The sequence below is a fragment of the Opisthorchis viverrini genome (genome assembly GCF_000715545.1).
Source record: "Opisthorchis viverrini unplaced genomic scaffold opera_v5_111, whole genome shotgun sequence".
Taxonomy (NCBI): domain Eukaryota; kingdom Metazoa; phylum Platyhelminthes; class Trematoda; order Opisthorchiida; family Opisthorchiidae; genus Opisthorchis; species Opisthorchis viverrini.
This window is the reverse complement of record NW_008751765.1, coordinates 172,773-194,664: the sequence shown is the minus strand read 5'-3', so window position 1 is coordinate 194,664 and position 21,892 is coordinate 172,773. Positions and strand designations below refer to the sequence as shown.

General features: G+C 45.6%; 1 protein-coding gene across 1 annotated transcript in view; it reads right to left on the bottom strand.

Moving 5' to 3' along the window:
• Window positions 1-18,472, bottom strand: part of T265_05648 (hypothetical protein) — a gene marked incomplete at both ends in the record, with an annotated part of 30,492 nt that extends 12,020 nt beyond the window's left edge. Inside the window, 9 exons of the mRNA XM_009170713.1 lie at window positions 2,060-2,254; window positions 6,594-6,750; window positions 8,965-9,100; window positions 10,867-10,976; window positions 15,992-16,036; window positions 17,101-17,276; window positions 17,943-18,073; window positions 18,131-18,268; window positions 18,324-18,472. Of these exons, the coding sequence (XP_009168977.1) occupies window positions 2,060-2,254; window positions 6,594-6,750; window positions 8,965-9,100; window positions 10,867-10,976; window positions 15,992-16,036; window positions 17,101-17,276; window positions 17,943-18,073; window positions 18,131-18,268; window positions 18,324-18,472 (1,237 nt within the window). The remainder of the gene's footprint in view (window positions 1-2,059; window positions 2,255-6,593; window positions 6,751-8,964; window positions 9,101-10,866; window positions 10,977-15,991; window positions 16,037-17,100; window positions 17,277-17,942; window positions 18,074-18,130; window positions 18,269-18,323) is intronic.
• Between the last annotated feature and the right edge of the window lie 3,420 nt (window positions 18,473-21,892).

Sequence of the window (21,892 nt, the reverse complement as noted above, 5' to 3'; positions counted from 1 at the left end):
AGAAGAGCTATGTCGTCTGTGTACTCGATGTCTGTGAGCGGAGGCCCAGGGAGCACTTCGACCCCACATGCCTCAGAGGCTGGTAGTGCGTCTTCCATGATCGCATCAATGACGAAATTGGAGAGGAAAGGTGAAAGAGGACAGCCCTGTCGGACACCACTTGATGTGGTGAACTCAGGCGAGAGCTTCCCGTAGACGTTTACACGGCTGCGGGAGTTGGCGTTCACATGCATGAATTTACGGGAGACACTTTTGCTCCACAGACACTGCAATAGTGCCTGGCAGTCCACAGAGTCAACGGCAACTTTCAAAGAAACACAACTAGACCTTCACACGGTCGTGGGAGTTGCCGTACAGCGCCATTATGAGGGTCATGAATTTACGGGAGACACTTTTGCTCCACAGACACTGCAACAGTGCCTGACAGTCCACAGAGTCAACGGCAACTTTCATATCAAGAAACACAACCACTGTTGGTTGCTGGAAGCAGTGTCGCTGTTCCAGAATCTGTCCGAGGGTGAAGATATGATCGACGCATCCTCTTGCAGGACGAGACCCAGCTTGGTTTTCACGGATCTGTCTCTCCCTGTGTTCAGTCAAACTTTGAAAAATAAGGCCACAGAGCACCTTCGATGCCACAGTGGTTTTCACACAGCGTCCACGTACCCTTCTTGAAGATAGAAATAACTGTCGACATGCCCCATTCTGCAGGCGCCTTCTCTTCGTTCCATATAGCATCGATAAGCTTTGTCAGATTGGTCACCAGGGATTTTCCACCTTCTTTGAAGACGGCTGGCTAGCGACCGTTAGGTCCCTTATTTCTTCTTCCGACGGGCCATCAATTTTTTATCTATGTATGTGATAATGAGCACTGCTTTGCGATTTTTCTTGTTAGCGAAAGACTCACTTCAGGTGCAACGGAACCTCCGGCTTGTGGTATCCATCAACCGAGATGTTTACTTGCCAAGACAAATGCTCTTATACAATGAGTGTTGTCCTAACTAAAGCATGGGTAGCCTCTGTGGGGAACCTGTTGGTCGTTCCGTTAACTTCTGCAATGAATCCGCAAATGAACGCAAGAATAAGAGTGATCGAAACTCGTGGACAAGACTTACCTGATGAGCCAAAAAAAGTAAAACCGATAGTGATTTGTCCAGAATTGTCTCTAGAAAATGTGCTCAGGTGCAGCTAGCTATGTACAGTGGTGTAGAGCAGACTTTATCGTTCACCCTTTCAGTGCCTAACTGCCATGCCACTATTAGCGCACAGGTGATGATAGCCATAATTCATATCAGAAGGTGAATGTGCACTAATAAAAGCTTTTAGTATTTCTGCGACACGTATAAAATAAATGCAATGTGAAATGGGAGCAAGTCAAAAAGGGAACTTATCGGATGCGAGAGTCCCTTGGTGGAAGTCCGGACGGCGGGAACGTGTTTTTCTCCGCAGTTAGACTGCTACACGTACTCCATGGTTGTCCGTGGACTTGTGGAGAGGTTGACGTCCTGCTCCCTGCGCGCGCGCGAGACTGTGTGTCTTGACTGGGTTCGGTTTGCCTTTATGTAGGTCCCAGTGCGTAAACGTGGGCGCGTCGTCACATGATTGGTCGCTACGCTGACTAGGCCGTGCACACAATCGATGTCCGATGAGTCAGCTTAGTGCGACGTGTTTGTGCGTATGAGAAAAAAGACAAGCCTCGCGATCCAGTGAACGGCTGAGTTGAACAGTCAAGTATGTGGGTGACTGGATCGCTACACCACCAGAAGGAAGCACGAGGGCCAGGATACTGCCAGGTTGCTCAAGCCTAGACAGGGGAAGTCTAGATGCAGGGCTTGGATTCAAGCCTCGGAACTTCCAGTCAGTAAATTCGCACTCCAACCACCGAGCCACCATTGCCTGAGAAGTGGTCAGACACCCTTGGTGAGCAAAACGGATCGATGGAGTTCGTAGAATCCCTATCGGACACCGATATATTTTGTTGTTACCGTTTTTTACCTGGTTGAGTTTGGATCTTTGAGATGGTACGTCGAGAGCACAAACTGGCTAGGATGCAACTTACCGAGAACAATTTTCTCGTTCGCGTCCGGAGGCAGAGTGAACACGAGTAGGGACATCACGGACATAATCATACAGGGGACGATAATGTTGAACATGTAGTAGAGTGCTTTGCGTTGTATATCCACCCGGATTATTACAGCAATGTACAGTTCATCCGCTTCACCGTAACTTTCGACGTATCGTCGAATAACGCCACCTAAAAGGTTGGAGAGCATACAGGACAAGTCGGATGAGAACTTTCATGCAGTGGACAGCGAGGGCTCAAAGTCCGAGCCCTGGAAAAGACCCCAAACATTGATTTTCACCAAAACTGACTTCTAATGAAAACATCTACCAAAAAACTGCATATATGCATATATAAACTTTTGGGACTAACCGAGTTTTGTGTGTATAAAACCTAATAGGATAGTAGACTCGCCTGTGACCAGCTGAAGACGCAAGTAATCAGAGTCTCTATTGGCTGACCGGACAGGAAGATTTCCCGATGAATCTACCTCGGTGAACTAAACCGACCATGTCAGAACTTTTATTGGATACTACGTCCTCTAAGTAAAGCCAATCCGTTCCGGTAAGCAATGCACAGCCGTTCCATCTGTATCGGGAATCATCAACCGTACGGCGCAGCTCACGAAACTCCGGTAGACAGTCTGGAACCCGCTCACGCTGAAAGTAGTCGAAACACTTGACCGTTCGTCCACCAGCGACTGACCAGTTACTTGCAATTGGACGGACTGTATTGCTATCCATTCTGCAGTCATAAAATTCACCCTACTTGTTCATGTGTCGATTGATTGGCTTCTCGACTGATGACGTCTTGGATGGAAATTTCACTCTTCTTCTAAGTTACTTATTGATTCTCGGTAGTGTGACAAAATTTGAGAATTTTCTGTGGCCCATAAGTGAAGCTTTTCGCTTTTGCATCATTCCGATAACTAACGGCCAGACAAGAAGAGAGTTTGTTCCGAGTGCCCTTAGTAACCACAGCAGGAGTCACCCTGGTAACGAATAAACGAACGTACAGAATTCAGACTATGGTCAGGTCACGTGGACCGGGCATCTGCTATCACATCACACTGTTGCTTCTCACATTGACACCTCGGGAGTCACACGAGGTTTGCAGACGAAATATTGATTACTGTTTGGAATTCACTGATTGAATTGTCTATCTGGGTCACCCTATTTCGGATGACTAGGTGAGCCATAGTTCCGCGCTCGGTAGTGTGGCGCGGTCTTTTGCACCAGCTTACCACAGTTATTTGGTTCATTGGCCGATCGGTGGATAAGATTTAAATCGTGTTGTATGCGGCATCTTGAAGGCATCCACGGGAAGCTGATTGGTGACGTTGGCAATAACCACAGTTATTTGGTTCATTGGCCGATCGATGGATAAGATTTTAATCGTGTTGTATGCGGCATCTAGAAGGCATCCACGGGAAGCTGATTGGTCACGTTGGCAATGTACCACACCTGCCCTCCTCGCTAAGAACGAATGAGGCCGGCGTTATCATCTAGCGGCACTGTAAAATTTGAACATACTGGAGCTGAGTAGCGCTGATCTTCAGTCGCTTTGCGAGAGGTGGGTAGAGGTGCGCTGTCGTGTTGTTTGGTCGTTCGCCGGACTTGGAAAATAGGTTCGAAACATGGATGTTTTCCAGATAAGCCCCGCTACTAATGCAAAAAGTGCATGTGCGAAAAGCCAAGCCCCACTCCAGCCAGCTCCAATTTAATGTACGGACACAACCTTGACTTATTTTTGATGAAAACAATTCCTTATCCGCATCTCGGCTCATTTTGTACATGAATTTTCTCCGTTCGGATGTAAAACCTTAAATCAACTTTCTGACGCTTTCAACTCTCGTTCATGACAAGGAGAAGCCAATACAGTTTTGCAAAGCCACGGGGTGATCCATCGCAGCGTTTAATGCAACAATGGCCACCAAATGATACTTTCAACTGTTTATGACAGGTAGAGGTGTAATGCCCGACAGTGTCAGCAAGACAAATTCTGCTCAGAGGAATTATCTATTGGCCACACGACCTCTAATGACTGGAAGAACGTTCTTCGTAAAGCTTGCACCTGGCAGCTTTCGCAGACTCCAACGGTTAGTGATAGGGAAAGCTTTATGGATCCAACGACTGGAGCTCACACACAAACCATCGAATCTCTTTGGCACGTCTACAAGATGCAGAATAAATGCCAGTGCGGCACACACCGATCTTTGATGGACAGCTACTTGTGTGAGTTTGTTTGGAGCCGAAAACGGACCTTTTCGTTCAAATTATCAATGGCATGTCCCAATTTCACCCTCTTCAATAAAATTTAAAAGTACAAATTTCACATCCTCTTTTTCCCACTTTTTTTTGGGTGGCGGGGCTTATCTGGAAAAGATCCGCAGACATTTCGCCACCAACCGAGGAAATACTGGCGGTAGTTCCTGGATAGGTGACAAAGTGTTGGCAGTCCTGTATTAATGCACGATGGACAAATCGAGGGGCTGGGGCGGTCGGTGCACAGAGAAGGGTTCCGTCATCAGATCATAAAGCTGCAGTGGACGGAGTCAATAGCACTGTCCTATGTATACCATAAGAAAGGAATTCACCAGCGCTGCAAATCATAAGTGTACCGTCTAGTTTTTCAGGCAAACGAACCTCGTACTTCTGTCACTGAAACTTGGCGAATTCACGGGACACAGCCGCACCTTCCCCTCATTCGTTTCTCCTTGCGTAATTCGAATAACCCTTGGACCAAGCGGTTTGGCTCTCCTTCCGAAAAGTGCTGTCTTTCCTGGGCTAGGGAGCAACGTTTTGAGAAACGACAGCAACACAGGTGGTGAGTGAAGACATACGGTGGATGACATCTTCGGAAAAGCCCCTTCTGAGAGTAGTCAAAGAGTGGTATTCAGGGGCCCGCAGCAAGACTGAACAACGATGCTGTCTTGGACTTTTCTACATCTTATCAAAGTCCAAGCAGTCGTCAAGAGGAGCGGAGAATGCATTCGAGTACGTCAGTGACTACAATTCTGGCCTACATCCTATGGACTTGCTTTTTGATACCTCATAGAGAGTTGGAAATAGTTGGTACGATGGTACTCAGTTGTCAGACACATGTCAAAGTACAACACTGTTATGTATGCTGATTCGGCAATCTGTGGTATCTGACTGCTGACCCGCTCCAGTGCCTAGTGCCGAAAAAAGGACTTACAGAAGGGAATACAACAGCTATATTCCGAACAAGTGTGTGCGAGTGCGTAAGTACAACGGCCCAGCTATTTGTTTATTGGAGGGACACTGGCTGAACTTGGTCCAATGCTGACGCACATGTCTGGCTTTGGTGCGAGGCTGTGACATGCTGCATATTGCGGAGGGCGTTGTCTGACCTTAATCAACGCTGACTCGCACTGTCTGGGTTTGATACAAGACGCTGCATATTGAGGGGGTGTTGTCTGTCTGGTCAACATCTAGCGCTGCTGAGATTCTCGATAGACTTCGGACATTCAGTGGTTGCCTTCAGGTAACTGGCCTTCCGGATAAACACCTAATGTAAATTGCTATCGAAACCCCGTGGAACTGTTAACACGAGTGTAAACAAACTACCGCCAAAGAAGGAATAAGTTAGCGACGACTGTTGAATGACTTTTAGTCAGGACTGAACTAAAAGTGCTGGTAATCAGCCAAACTAAGAGTCTCATATAATCTGCCGGATTTAATTCGAGTCGAATTTTGATCGACCTTCAACATTTGAATACCATCACTGAAGAATCTTGAAGCAGTCGTGTGCTGTATATCTTTGGACCACTTCAATGCGAGAAACTCCATCGAGTCTCCCGTCTACAACAGCCCAAGTTTCGTGTAAAGTCTTCTTATTGGAAAGCATCAGGCATTTTCTCAAGGTAAGATTCCTGGAAAGTTATGGGGTTTGACCGAAGCCATCAAAGCTCAGTTGCATATGAAGATCAGCAACACGTGATTTCACACAAGGTACCTGGAAGAAGATCGTCTGTTTATTTTGTTCAATCCTCTCTTGTAATATCAAGACTTAGAAATGGTTGGTCTCGTTCGGTAACTGCTTCTCGGCAGCAAGTAATATACGACAACATGTTCAAGCTTGGAAGTAGCAAAAAGTTCGCAAAAAGACACCTTGTGTGAAATGGAGGCACAGTCCCTTCCAGTTATCGAGTAGGCCGACCAATCAGATTGCTTATTATGGCCGATCAGCTGATCACTCCTCAAAATCACTATCCGCCTAAATTTAAGGCAGTATTTTTGACCAATGACGTGATTCCAGTTGATGCAGTGAAACACCGGTGTTCGAAGCGACAATAACTCAGCATAATTTCACATACGACTGAATAATAATCCAAGTTTGAATGGACTGGGGTTTGACAAAACGTGGAAACAGGTGAAGATCAACAGGTTAATCAAACGAGCAACAAATGTAATCAAGATTTTCGGTCGAAATTAAGATGACATCCGGGCTTAATTCTGGGTGACTACGAGAACCTATCAAGTTCATTTGAGAAGAAAAAACGACTCACTTTCCAGTGCCCATTCGCTATGTGCTAGATAGGCGGACAAGTCCACTTCGTTCCTATGGTTGCACTCCTGGTCCACTTCTGTCTCATTGTCACATTGCAACTTCAAGTCGACTGTGTTGCCCTGATACGACCAAGTTCCAAATTTGAGGATACAACTCTGTTGCAAATCAAGGTACGAAAAGCATAAGACCAGAATGTAACACTCGCACACAGAAAGAAAAGATCACGAGCACTTACACAGTGAATCAAAATGTCTGTGAGTACGAGGGAAGTTTTTGAAAACCTTAAGCAACTCTCTTCATCGTCTGAGTATTGTTACAATACGATCTCAAAGAATGGGAGTAGGTCACAGCGGTTTGGGGAGCAAACGTGTGTTGATCCGGGTCAGAATGATCGATGAACGTGTGCGAGGGACATGTTCGGCTGTGTCTGAGTGCTCATCAACCCTAAACATGTTCCAAGTGCTACAAACGTGTGTTGATCCGGGTCAGAATGATGGATGAACTTGTGGGAGGGACATGTGCGGCTGTGTCTGAGCGCTCATCAACTCTAAATATGTTCCAAGTGCTACCCCACAGTCAATCTGAACGACCCATCGCTTTGTTCACCTCAGTGTCATAAATCTGTAATGGGTGTTAGCCGAACAATCATAGTTCCAACCCGGATGAAGAGACGAACACCAACGGTCTCTGGAGTTCCTCATCGGATCAATTTATATCTAATGGCTAAAATAGGGATGAATAATGAAATAAACAAATAAAATTGGTTGTTAAATTAGGAAACGTGGTGACGCAGACCACTGTTTGTCAGCAAAGCCCAAGTCGCATTGGACTGGATGCTGTGAGGCAGTCTAGAGGGCCGTTGAGCGACTCGGTCGATTGATTCGTGTGATATAACTAAGGCAGACTCAGCGGTCGTACGGATGGTTTGTGACGGCATAGTGCTGAGTTTCGTAATCGTATTGCGACTGCTTCCGCTGTAGTGAAGACACGCCGTTTGATCGATACTGCAGTCAACTGCACACTCGGTAGATGACATGAAGCGACTCGTTCGGATTGATCACCTGGCAAGTATCAATTATGTGTGACGTGGTCCATCTCTCAGCCAACACCTTGAGTCTAAAGGTGTTCCGGGAAGCGGGATGTCCACGTATTCACCCAGAAAGTTGAGCAAAGGGTTGGTATTAAACTAGGGCCGTGGAGGTGCAGCTGGATCTACTCTTGGCAGTCAATTTCCACGGGTAACCATTGACTCGGAGTACGCTAGCAGGGTGCTTCACTTGAGAGTCTAGCATGTACGCACAGCAAATAAGCCCTGCTGAGCTCGTCAAAGCGCAAATCAGGGTTCGTTTCTGCTTTAGTGGCACAAAGCTACGGAAATTTTTGTATTGTCCAATCCTCGTAGGCGTTCTGTGAACACATCTTTAAATTTAGGCCGTGGATAGTCTAACCAACAGGAGGCCGGACAACTGGAATGCGTCGCCACTTTCAGTTTCAAAGTGAACTTAATGGAGGGAGATGCTTGGGTGCTCAGTTACGCGGCTGTTTCGAAGCACAAAAACATCATCTGCTTACTGCCGATAAACGTGACTATGTCTAATCCATTCAGTCAACCAAGCTCTCATGAAATGAATACCCAACAAAAGACAACGGCCTATTTAATAGGCCTCAAGAAAGGCGAAATCGGTCGTGGGCTGTCGAAGAATTTTCAACAAACTTGTGAGCCGTCCCCTTCATGAAAATATACTGCGACAGCTCGAATATCGTGCCAACTGAAACATGAGGTGGCCTTTGGGAAGCGGGATGTTTTAGCTTAATAGATAGGCCAAAGTATCGTTTAATGAAGCAGGAGTTGCTGCGGGGCTGAAAGTCGGGCTGTGAACCGTACACCCCCAAGTGCTAGAGAACAAAGGCTAAACAGCGCATCCAGACGTCTCATCGATTTTTTGTGAACTACGTTAGAGAGTTGGCTACATAAAACATGACAGGGAAAACCAGTTTCACGCTGCAATCTTGAACTCCCAAAGCCAGGGATGAAACTAAAAGTGCCTATGAAGTTGACTGTGTTTTTAACAGTTTTCATCATTGCAGTTCACTCTAAGAAAGTGCGTTTTCGTGATTTCCTCCGTAAAATTCAGCCATATTTAGAAAACTCAGGTCTCACGGGTTACCAAACTCCGTGCAGTTTGATTATTTAAACGTTTCTGTTCAATTTCTAGGCGAAATTCGTCTTTAGATTAGCTAAACATCAAAAGAGGAATTGAAATTAAGCTGAATTGAATGTTTTACTGAGCGGTAACAATCTGTCTGGTACCATTTGACACCATGTTCGATACACTACGAGGAAGTGAAACGCTCCAGATAAAACTCACCTGGGAATCAAACGGGAACCAGTTGACCTTGACAGCGCAGATCGAATGAAACAGACCCGGTGGGATCCATGCTATCGCTCCGGTATTTTGCACAATCACATTTGTTGGGAAAATTTGATCAAATTTTTCACTTGCACTATGAGATTGTGTTGAAGTAAAAATTGGAAGACAGAAGACGTTTAGGGTGTGTTGTAAGAATTATAAATCACTAGGTACTCGTGCAAAAGGAAAAACGCGAACACAAGTGCAACCATCAGGCTGACCTTGAGGGTGCACACACAAGCTGATCCGTTTTCAGGTTATGTTCGGAGTATCTGTGTACCGAAGCATCTATCTGACTTGTGTGGACCGCAGTCATGGAGCCAATGGTGAACTGGTCTGACCATACAGAAGCTGGGACGCTAGCTAGGTGCGCCATATAAACATATACAGGTCACTTCAGAGGCCAATTTCCGCTCACACGCACCGACATGTCACGGTCCAGTGGCCAGAGCAACTGTTATCCAGGATATTAGACAAAATGTTTAGGGTGTGTTGTAAGAATTATAAATCACTAAGTACTCGTGCAAAAGGAAAAACGCGAACACAAGTGCAACCATCAGGCTGACCTTGAGGGTGCACACACAAGCTGATCCGTTTTCAGGTTATGTTCGGAGTATCTGTGTACCGAAGCATCTATCTGACTTGTGTGGACCGCAGTCATGGAGCCAATGGTGAACTGGTCTGACCATACAGAAGCTGGTACGCTAGCTAGGTGCGCCATATAATCATATACAGGTTACTTCAGAGGCCAATTTCCGCTCACACGCACCGACATGTCACGGTCCAGTGGCCAGAGCAACTGTTATCCAGGATATATAGACAAAATCCAGTTGTATACGCATAATGCACTACTCATAAGGTTGCTGAAAACGTTTTGACAGCCCACGAGTGGTTTCGCCGTTCCTGGGGCTCATCAGGTAGGTGCTGCCTCCGAGTTTCCGTCAATATTATGTCCTGCTTTAAAGCATCATAAACGGGAGATTCAGCTGGGTTCCAGTTGAACTGGCTAGCCGAGTTGATTGGATATCTGACAACAACTGGTACCATTGCTTATAGAAGCAGATGAATGATAGACATGTTTTTGTACTGAGTCAAAAGTACAAATTATCTGACGCAGCAGTGTAGCAGACGACCACTGATGAAGTAATCAGATGAAGTAATCAACCCAACACACCCTAAAGTCCTCGTAAAAATACGACCAACTTTCATATGGCCTAAAAGCCAACCTCCAGATCTGTCTAACTCAGCTAATCACTGGTCTCAGTTTACTTTACAAACCGTGAGATTATCGTTCTATTTTGCGATTCACCTCCCGGATGACTACTGATAGTCGAAACTTTTCGCTCAAACTCACGTTTTCAGAAACAGCACGCAGACGAGTAACGAGGAGAACCATCGTCGACTTCAGATGCATTGTGAGTCTATGGGGTTACTTAGGAAATCGTGCCCGAGAGAGGTGAATAATACTTGCATTTTCGGTGAACATTTTGTGCTCGAGTAAACCAAGAGGTAACGCAAACTCCCCGGGAGTTTATGCTGACAAGCGATATCACCTTGAGACGGTCTCTTCCCCATAAACAGAAGCACTTCGCCCCTCAGTCTTTACAATGAAACTAATGGACAAAATCACAGTAAAATAACAAATCATAATCGTTCAGCTGTAGCACCCTTTCGGTGCCTAGCTGCCATGTCACCCGAGGGAAGCACGAGGGCTGGGATACTGCCAGGTTACCCATGCCTAGACAGGAGAAGTCCAGAGGCAGAGTTCGGGTTCGAACCACGGACCTTCCGGTCGGTAAATTCGCACCCATCTCGACCTCAGGACATGGGCGTACAAACGGATGACTACAGAGACAATACCTGTTGTACAAAAGTAGATCCGGTTTCCAGATCCGATTCGGGGGAAGATTGACTTGACGGACGTTCCCATACTCATTGCTGTCCCATTTGAAATGATAGTCCGTCCATTTCTAACCAAAGCAACAAAAAAAACCGTGACAACAAAGTAAGCGATACAGGACGGATAAAAAATGCAGAAGATTAAATGGACCGTTGTTCAAGAAAGACGAACGCTGAGTCAGCATGCTCACTCACGTTGGGTTTCAGAGACAGGTGGCTAGGGTTGAGGTATGACTTGTGATCCCCTGTATATGGCAGGCCAAGGTCCTTTCAAAGAAAGGGTGTGACCTCAACTACCTGTCGGAAAAAGCATCGCCATGGGTGTTGCGGTCGTGAGTTCAGAGGGTTATTAGTCATTTGTCTTGTCCCCGAAACTGCCCCCCTCTCACCACGGTGGTTTTTCAATTGAAACCTGAATATAACTTGGAACTTTGGCGACCGTACTCTTTAAAGGCCATAACCGCTTTTGTTGATTAACAACTACTCACAAGATTGCTGAAAAGCCCTAGAATGTCATCGCACTTCGTGGGGTCGCCAGGTAGGCACAGTCACCAACGTAATCAAAGGTTATTTGGAAACAAGCGTATTTCGCTAATTCTGTACAATTTGAGTTTAAGTGGACCACAATGTTGACGGAAATTTGCGGACTGTTCCTGCCTAATATGTATCCAGGGCTTCCAACAACCATATGAATGGTGTTCTGTCTAGAAAATGTATTGCAGTGTCTAGAATACCGTGCTCATGAAGCGGCTTTGCACAGGAAATTCAGTTGAAGATGAGTCTTGTTCGGATTCCCTTGCTGTTGTTCGAGGAGTGCAACGTCGCCCGCAATCATTCGGTATCATTTTGAACGGTTATCCTCATATCAGGGTCGAAAGGTTTAGCCAGCATCTAGTAGCAAGGGAGTGGCGGGTTCGAATCTGTTGGGCTATTCGTGAGACATGCACTGCTGAGGATTCACAATGAAGGCGAAGCAGTTTTACAGTGCTTCTCGGCTTTTCAGCATGAATGAGCTTCGCTAGAAGGATGAAATTTCCACCGAAAATTGATAAATTTCCCACTACTGTCACTCTAAAAGTAGCACCTAAGAGTTATTTCACGAGATGGGTGGGTGAGTAATCGTCACTAGAGGAGCCAGTCAACACGTGACTACGTCATGGGGTTCCCGTTATTGAAGGATGAACGGCGCTATGTTCGGTCTAACTGAGAGCTAATCACGTTGCGCATCTGCCACTGATTGTGTTCGGTTACTGACTGGAAGCTTGCGCGTTCGGAACTCTTAGTTTCGTGAGGTGCGCGCTGCCGTTGATAGGGAGGAAGCAGCTGCATAGGACTTCTCGGCTTTCCAGCATAGATTAGCATCACTTAAGGAACAAAATCTCGAGTGAAAATTTGGCCAGAATCTGAGGCCTCCATGCATCTGGACCACTTACCAGCAAACACAGTGGTTTCAGTTGTCATCTCTGCTCAAATATCCTCGTGGTTTACTTTCATTTCTCCAAAGGCAGTCTCAAGTAGAAAAAAATCTTTTTTTATGTTTTGAACCCTTCTGTCTCGCGTCAAAAAGAAAAACGTAGCGTTTAGTTCTGATGAACCACTCGCTATCAAGGCTCAGTGTCCTCTAGAAAGACCTGTCAGTTGGCGATTTTTCCCCATAAAATTCCTGCGTGATTATCCAAACACAGTCGGTTTAGAGCGCTCCATTGCACTGTAGCTTCTGAGCAATAGTTTCGTTTCATATACGAACATATTGAACTAGGCGTATATGTTATTCGTTGCAAAACAGGTCCAAAACTCCATCATTAGTGGTTTTCCGCCAAGATTACACCTACTGCTCATGATTCACGTCAAAATGGTCCACAAATTCTACGGTGCCCACCCACCGTGCTTGTTGTTTATACCTATTTGTGTGTACACTAAAACTAGAAACCTGCTCCTCCAGTCTAACCAACCTGTTACGATTAAGGTCAGCGGCAGTGTGAGAAAACAATGGTTTCGCGGTGGAATCATCTGATGTTTTGCCAATCGTATCGGCGAAAACAAGCACTTGGTCTGAAACCGCACACGGTGTGAATCGCGGAGTGACCATGCTCCGTGTGCGATGACAGCCAAACCGCCATGACAGATGACAGTAATCGTTTAGCTGTGATACAGTTTTGATTCCTAGCTGTCACACCATCCGAATTAAGCACGAGGACCGAGCTACTGTCAAGTTGCCCAAACCTAGACAAGAGCCGTCGCGATGCGGAGGTTGGGTTCGAACCACGGACTTCGTGGTCAGTTGGTTCACACCTTAGCCACTGAACTATCCCGGGGCTCAACCACTCGAATAGTTCGGATGGAATGTGATTGGCAAAGACTGGGCCCCACAGCAGGGAATGTCGTGGCCAAAGAGAGCAAAACAAATATTTTGTCAGTGTAAGATGTTTGTAATGTTAGCAACCTTAATGACTTAAAAGATTGCACGACACCCCTTTTAGACAACACTGTCCACTAAAAAGTCACGTGAGGTGAAGTGAGATCTTTCAGAAAGCAGTGACTTTCTGTCTTTCTCAGCCAATGTGACTAATTTCTTGGGAAATTGGATGAGTGGCAAGCAGCTGACCTGATGTACTTTACTCTTCGATTTTCTCTGCTTCCAGACTCTTTTGGTCGCTGGTCGTCCAATATTTTGTGACTAATTTCTTGGGAAATTGGATGAGTGGCAAGCAGCTGACCTGATGTACTTTACTCTTCGATTTTCTCTGCTTCCAGACTCTTTTGGTCGCTGGTCGGTCCAATATTTTCTTGTGAACTCGCAGGCCAGACAAAAAGGGGCTTGTGTACGACGACACCTCACATAACATATCCGGCTTATATGATTCCAATCAAATTTCCTTCGTGCTTCTTAAACGATAAGTTTTCCCCACCTGGTGAAGATGGTTATGCTTCTCTCCTTTCCTGAACAAAAGGAATGAGTATTGCCCCAAACTGAGGTGATTTTAAGTCCTTAGGGAACGACCGGATGCCACCGACCTAGGTCGTTTGTCCTCGTTTCGCGTTATCCCTCGTTGATCGCAGTAGGGTGGTTTGATTCTAATAACATTCCTTTCCTAATCTGCGCACATACCTTCATTTCTCGTCTTCGCTATAACACTTTATCAAAGCTGGGCCACTGGCGTGTAGTGATAGAAATCAGTGCCAGACTCTTCCAGGAAACCTGGTGGTATTGAATAGTTACCGTTCCATATATTTTATGAATGTTTACCAGCCATTCTGTAGGATTGATCCCACCTCACGGATGAACCCCAGAAGTTGAGGTGCTCAGCCCATCAGTCAAATTTCAACTATCCTCTGGGAACCTCCCACCTAGCATTGAAGTCAGACAAGTCCGAAATCGTTCACGATCACAGTGCGGTTCATTTGATCGATGCAAACCATCGAATCAATTCGACGGAGCTATTCACCCATCGGCCTGTAGCCAGAAGGGGACGATGGTTTCATTCTGACCAAGGCTAATCCACCGGACACCGAAAAGCTGCAGGCGATGGACGTGATTTAGTGACACTTTAATCAGGCACAGTGAAAGAATTTGTGAGTCGCGTGATTGCCTTGTTCTCCAGGCGCCTTGATCACGTGTCACGAACCGCCTGAAGCGCACACGATACCGACAAATGCAAAGGGTTCAACATCCTCATTGGATAGCAAGCTGTCCATTCAGACCGCTCATTGTAATGCACCAATCACAACCCTGTTTGTAAGACCCAACTCTCTCTGAACCAGTTGCCCGATTAGAATCGATAGTAATTTCCTCACAGGCTTTAGATTATATGAACGAAAGGAGGATGGAGTATTTCACTACTGAAGTCAAATGTAAGTAGGCTTGATGAGAAAAATACCCCGCAGACACAGCATCTCGGGCAAATAGCAAACACCACGCAAATGAGACTCGGATTTAAAGATGTTAGCTGACTAATCAGTTATTCAAAGTACACACCGCTGATTCAGACCGAAGTCTTATTATGTAGGTATTCCTTAAGCCATTGATGAAGGTCAAGGAACGTTAGAAACCCACTTGACTGCTCTCAAGTAGTCGAATTCATTGCCTGAGAACGCGCACGACATCACCCTAATCCATGACGACTTTGCTCGAGAGGGCAGTTAGTGACTGCGTGATGCCCTGGCGAGCTGTTGACCAAAACGGTACCCGACCGATCCAGCTGGTCGTGTTGCAAGGTGAGATCCCATCAGGACGAACTGCGTATTCATCCGCTATATCGAAATAACCATACTCTACTTCTAAAAATAGTAATGATAGTAGAATGAGTAAGCGAGTGCGCCTAAAACCTTCCACTTTCCCCTACAAAAATTTGGATTATAGTTGAGAGGAACGGAGAATTATGTAAATATCTGGTAACATTTGCACCTTTTAGGAAGGAGCTGACAATAGGCTCTGTAACGTTTCTAGAGGCATTCAAGTGTGTAGGTAGCGGTTGTGTACCACAGTCTCTTTCATGCCTTTTTACTACCGTGAACCCCGGTCTGGATAGCCGATTGATAGCCTGATGTGCTTGACCAAACCAGAGAAAGTCTGTGAACGTGCGAACCGGCTGATCTACTGATCACTATCGCGTACAAGTGGGTCAAAAAAGCGATACTAAGAACACAACTCATCTGTCAAGGACGAGTGAAGAACAACCAATGAAATCTGTCTCAACGAAAACGGTTATTCCATTGGCTTTTACGTGGGCCCGCTACGTTCGGAGCTGGTTCTCCTAATGGTGACATACGGGAGACCGTTACCATAGCGCAGCGAATGAATCTGCGGAAAAATATATCTAGAAACAAACCATTTTGTTTCTGAGAAATCAAGCGGTAACAGTTTGTTCTTATTCGGCGAAGTAGACTTGAACTGATGATTACGAAAATGGAGAAACATGAAGAAAAGTGTGGAAAAAAACACCAGAAACAGGAATCTTTCTCGTGTCCTTTATGGAAGGCTCTCTACAAGGCGTCATAAAAGGACACATTGTAAGGTGAAAGACACAGTAGATAGCGATTCTGGTCACCTTGATGTTCACCTAGAGTGAACAGAAAATCAACTCACCAAGTCCAACCAAATTATCGTCGATAAAACCTGGTTCTTTTCATCCTGCAAGAAAAATAGGGACAACAAATGCGGAGTATGCCTTGTTTCAAAATGATTCTTCAAGAAATCACACCATACTGAACTTCTCTGGGCACTCGTTATTCAAGGGCGTTGAAATTTTGTCCCTTTTCAAACCGGCTTTCTATCGTGAACGAATAAATTGCCTCTCCTGCACTCCTATTCCAGCACTATAAACCGTCAGAGTGCATCATTATAGAAAATTTTAAAAAGTATAACCAAACAGAAGAGTATGAGTGGTACTTGATCGGGTCTGTTCGCCGATGATGGTAAATGACTTCCATACGTTTCGCCACCGTTCGAGAAGGCAACTGTAGTATGCAGAAGATGCCTCTGAGGTGTCCACCGCTGACGATTCTCACCAAGGAGGAGACATTTACACCGTACGTCTTGGCTGCTAGAATGGATTAATTTTCAGGGTGAACTATTCGTTGAAAGTTCAAAGTTTTATGTAGCGGCTATTTCAGAAACGGATGCCAGATAATGAGGTAATCGTTCAGCTGTAGCACTCTTTCGGTGCCTAGCTGCCGCACTACCTGAAGGAACCACGAGGGCTGGGATACTGCCAGGTTGCTCAAGCCTAGACAGGGGAAATTCGAGAGACAGAGGTCGGGTTCGAACCACGGACCTTTCGTTGAGTAAATTCGCACTCTAATCACTGAACCATCTCACCAGCCCACTAGTGGCTTTCTATTGGACTTTAATGTTCCGCAAACTTACTGATCACACACAAAACAGAAGCTTGAAGCCGTTTGGATATTTAGACTGATTATTTTACGGACAATTGCAGCTGAGGTTTATCTCTGCAGATTATGGCATCAACGGCTGAATTTGTTTCTTCTTGCTAGAATAACTCTATTTCCCTAATCTCCTGTGTAAGTCTAAAACTTGAAGCCAATTACGCTCCACAATTCACTCAACCAAACTTTATTCATAGCGGATACGAAACTACTTATAAACTTGAGAGTAGCAAAGTTTCCGACAGCCTGTTAACGGCCTCGTTCGGATGGGGTTCATGAGGTAGACGCACTTTATTTCGAAAGGCTTACCATGTCCATAATTTGGTTCAAATAGCACTTCAAGTAGACTTGGAGTGGTTTGCCATCGATCGCGCTCGGACGTTCCATTGGGTTATGCGCATCCCACCTGGTCTGGTTGAACAAGTGAGCCAGTAACCGTTTCTCATGCATTCCAGCACGGACTGTAACCGGAGTGGAAAATAACACTGTGAGTGGGGCAAAAATGTCATTATCAGAGAGGGCAATATCAGTGTCAACACTGATCCTTCCCTTCGGTAAAACCATAAATTTTATCTAATTAGGCTTGGAAACAATATAAAATATGGTGGAACCCGACGTTGGCCTATCACGAGTGTTCTGAGGTGCCCATACATCTGTCCGGAGGCTAGTAGCCCCTAATAACCGAACATCACATCATTTGGATGGACTTGTCACGTGCAGGCTACAGACCAAATAAAGGCACGTCCTGATTGGTCAGAATGCCAGCCAATCTGGATCGAGCATTTTCAGCTCCACGCTTCCCGCCCCCTCCCGGATATTGTGGCGTGACCTTATGGAACATTCTATGATTACCTATAAATACAGTTGTAATAATTTTCTCTTGTCTCCGTTAAAGGCTGTCTGAGGCTACCGTGCCTTTTGATATACCATAGTCGGCGGAGCAGTAAGCCGAAAACCGATACAGAGTTTCATGAACGCTCAGCAATTCACAACAGCCCAAAACGAGCAATCAGATATTTTTGGAAGAAACTGACAACATTAATGCTACTGACATCAAGGAGCCACCAGTTCTTGCAGTGTCTCCAGCCAAGCGCAGGAGAGGTCATGGAGACATCATCCTGGAGGGCATACTGCACCAACAACACTCAAACTTTTTGTAATCTTTTTCATGTCATTCTGCCAAATCATTTGGTGTGCATCTTTCCGTTCCCGCCAGTCTGAAGTGGACACGGAGAACAATACTCGTCTCGGTAGATGATGTTTCGGCATGCGTAGTACATGACTGAGTCGTCGAAGATGATGGATGTTTTTCCCTACCTGAAATACATATTGCACAAACGTTCGTTCGTTCGTTTGTTCAGCTGTAACACCTAACTGCCATGCCACCCGAAGGAGGCAAGAGAGCTGGGATATTGCCAGGTTACCCAAGCCTAGACAGGGTAATTCGAGAGGCAGAGGTTGGATTCGAACCACGAACCTTGCGGTTAGTAAATTCGCGCTCTAGCCACTTGAGGCGTTTCGCTCTTAATTACCTCGTTATCAATTTGTTGATACCACCGGACACCAGCAACGGTTCTGACGCACTGTGGTAAAAAAACTGCGGATGCCTCACATCACCTGTTCGTGCAATCCAGGTCTTGCAACCAAACAACATCACAGCACTTAGTGTTTCCCGGTGCATGTGACCTTTGAAACCCAGTGATATGCATTTTTGACGCCACAGTGAACGCAAATTAGCAAGCGTGATTCAGTCGGAGTTGATACAACTATGTAAAGTTGTAAAGTATGTAAAGTACGTATGTAAAGTATGTAAAGTATGTAAAGTTTTCCACAATCTCCGGTGGCTCGCCTTGAATTGCAAGTGGTAACTACGTGCGCTTGCGATTGACCATAAGACCACTATCTCACTACTGTCTCAATCTCTGATCAAAGATTGACCAATGATGTTTTTGCTAACGGCCCTGTTATTGTTTCGCAAATCCGCCTTCGAACGCATCTTTCCTTTCACAGGTAGTATTAGACAGTTCGGCGGACAGTCCACTTCCGGTGTCCTCTTTCTTGAGGACTATCAGGTAGGCATTGTTACCGGAGGTTCGACGCCCTGAACTACTGGCCGGAACGTCATCTCAAGTTCCCTTCTGAAACGAAACGAGATCGAACTCGTCCACCCCTTGTAACATTTTCAGACTTTTCTCCAGGTGTGATGGAGTGTCTTTAGAACAGTTTGTGGGAATCGGGTTGCGGCAGAGGCGCCAATCAATGCTCTTTGGTTTCGACATAGACTGTTAAAATAACCTGGATTTTATCTGAGCTCAGGTATCCAACTCGGTAATGATTAATATACATAGGTGAGTTTGGAGACAACTATGACAGGCTAGAGGTCACGTCGGTTAGCTTGAGAAGCAACGTGAAAGAGCACGAAATGTCTGGCGGTATGAAACAGAGGTGCTCTTGGAAAGCAACCAGTCGGGTCATTCACGTGTAAAGAGCGCTACTGTTGCATATGCCATCGCATGTCCTGGCTGTTGAGTAAGGGTGACGGTAACTCTTATCTATTCGAAGACCATCGATTCGGATGTTAGACATGCCCACACCAACAACCCACTAGAGAGTGTGTGTTACTTCCTCAGTGAAAACACTGGCGACAGGGATCATCGAGTCCATGAAAGTAATGTTGCGCGATTTCTATCCAAGCCTGCGGGTTCGTTTAATTATGATGGAGATTCTATGAAATTCTTCATTTCAATTACGTGTTTTTCCGCCCAAAAACCTCGGCTGAACCGGATAGGAGATACCTTTTAGCTCCGATTGCCCTGGAAACCTCGGGAGTGCTCTTAGAATAGTTGCTTTCTCCAGGATTACGGTGCGCAGTAATTTTAACCCCGCTCGGAAAAGCCATCGATGCACGGATGGTTTCTCCGACCTTACCGTTCATTCCGATTTATAAAAAACAACTCCACGTTGAATTCCCCGTCTCACCAGTTAGCATCCGCCTCAGATGTATGAGAAAATTGCACTTTGTCAACGGAAGAGTGCACTTCTAAGAAGAGAGCGATCCAAACCAATCCTTATGGATCTCTCTAACACGGGCTCTCGGTGTATAGCATCCTTCCAAAACAAACGAGTAAGTGGTCAGCCGCCAGGTATTTTCAATACATTCATGGCCAGTTGAATCCCATTCGTCGTTATGGTAGGGTACAATCTGCTTCATGCGGTCACTCGGCCAGTTTTTTGAGGAACACCCAGTTCGGCTATAGTTTTCATATATCAGTCATTCAAAGTATATTGTTCCTGGCCTAGCATGAGGTTAACGTGAGCGGTATTTAGTAAACCATAGCCGGAATACTCATAGTGAGCCGAATACCGGATCAAAAACCAAAAATATGAAACTCTTTGGAGTCAGATCAGCATAACTCACAAAGTGGAATCCAGGAAAATCATTGACAGAGGTCACTCTAGCACCTACCACGCTACGATTGTTGGGGAGGCCGAGCTCACTTGGTTATCGACCAATTAGGACGCAGGGTGACGGAACAGCCAATGGAACAGACCAACCAAGCAACCAATCCTTATCGAAGGTCAGTCCCGGCTAGCCGCACGTATATTAACACATAAACAACACTACTCAAAGCACAACCCATCGCTACGCTCCATTGCACTCCCTGAAAATGCACTAACGATGTCATATAGATTGAGGATGAAACGTCTGCAATTAACTTGGCCAGCTAAGCGAACAAACCAACGCTAGTTGAGCTACCAACCAACGTACTAAATAAGTTGTGGTGGAGGGAACATTTCTACGATGAGAATATGCACGAAAATTTATATATTTATGTCAAATGAGAGTTCTGAAGTAAACCTGGAAAGGTGAAACACCCGCGAAATGTATAAATGATCCAATTTGTGACCGACCCACCACTATCCGCAGTGCATGGAGGCCTCGTTCTGCCCATACTTGTGACTGAATTCAAGAAGAATTAATGAAAGTTGCGTAGGCTGATCATTGAATGGATAAAATAGACAGTGTTCAACGACAGAACCAGTTTAAAATGGCCCCTCTTAAGGACTGGTCGCTGTAGGGAGGTGCACCATCGTGGGGGGGGGACTACCGTAATTGTCTGCTGTGATAAATACCATAAATACTCAAACGCCCCACCTGTTACCCTCTTTTAGTGACAAAATTCGGTATTCAGCCGAAGGAAGTTCAAGAGAAGCTGAAATTGCCCTCTTCCTGCAATGCGGTTTTAACCTAGACACTAGTCAGCCGATTTAATGTATCTTGACGAAAACGATGAAGGTCATTGTCGATTTTCAGGCAACAGCATCGATGCTAACAAGGCAAATTAAAGTAATAAATTACTATTGATTGCTTACAGCATTGGACTTACTTGGCCTTAAGCAGATTGCCACTGACACAATAAACAGCAGAAACCTCCTTGCCATGTCACGGTGACCGAACATGTTCACATGACTGGGGGCCAGCTCATCAAGCTTGTATCGGCTTTCATAGTTGTTAGACAAGATCCAGGACAGGGTGTGATAATCGAGCTGCGGCGAAAGACCTTAAACCGAAATTCTAACTGCCAGTGTGATACATCGACCGCCGCAGGAGCTTGTCTGTCCCTCTACCCCGTGCACGTGTGCGCACTCGCGCGCGCGCGCGCTTCTCCGCGCACGTATACGTTTTCCACAATCCACCGGCAAACGGCGTGTGTCCGTATCAAGCTTAGCCTGCAATCTGGCCGATCGATAACTCGAAGAAACTGTCAAAACCGCCACGAGCGAGTTCTGACACTAAAGATTGAGGGAAGAACGAGTAAAGTGTACGGCAGACGGACGACTGAAGTCGAAATCTTTTGGGGGTGTTGATGACCGAAAGCGACAGAACAGAAACATCAGTAGTATCTGTGAACAGTGTTCATCGTGACGCATCCTCATGTCCAAATGCGGCATTCGTGTTTCCTGAAGTTTCGACTGATTTTTCAAACATGCATGCTTTAGAAATGTTGAAGATGGACTGGATTGCGGGGGAGAGAATCTACTGTAAATATTGAAAAGCATAACAATATAATAATGATAATAATAATAACTATTATTGCTT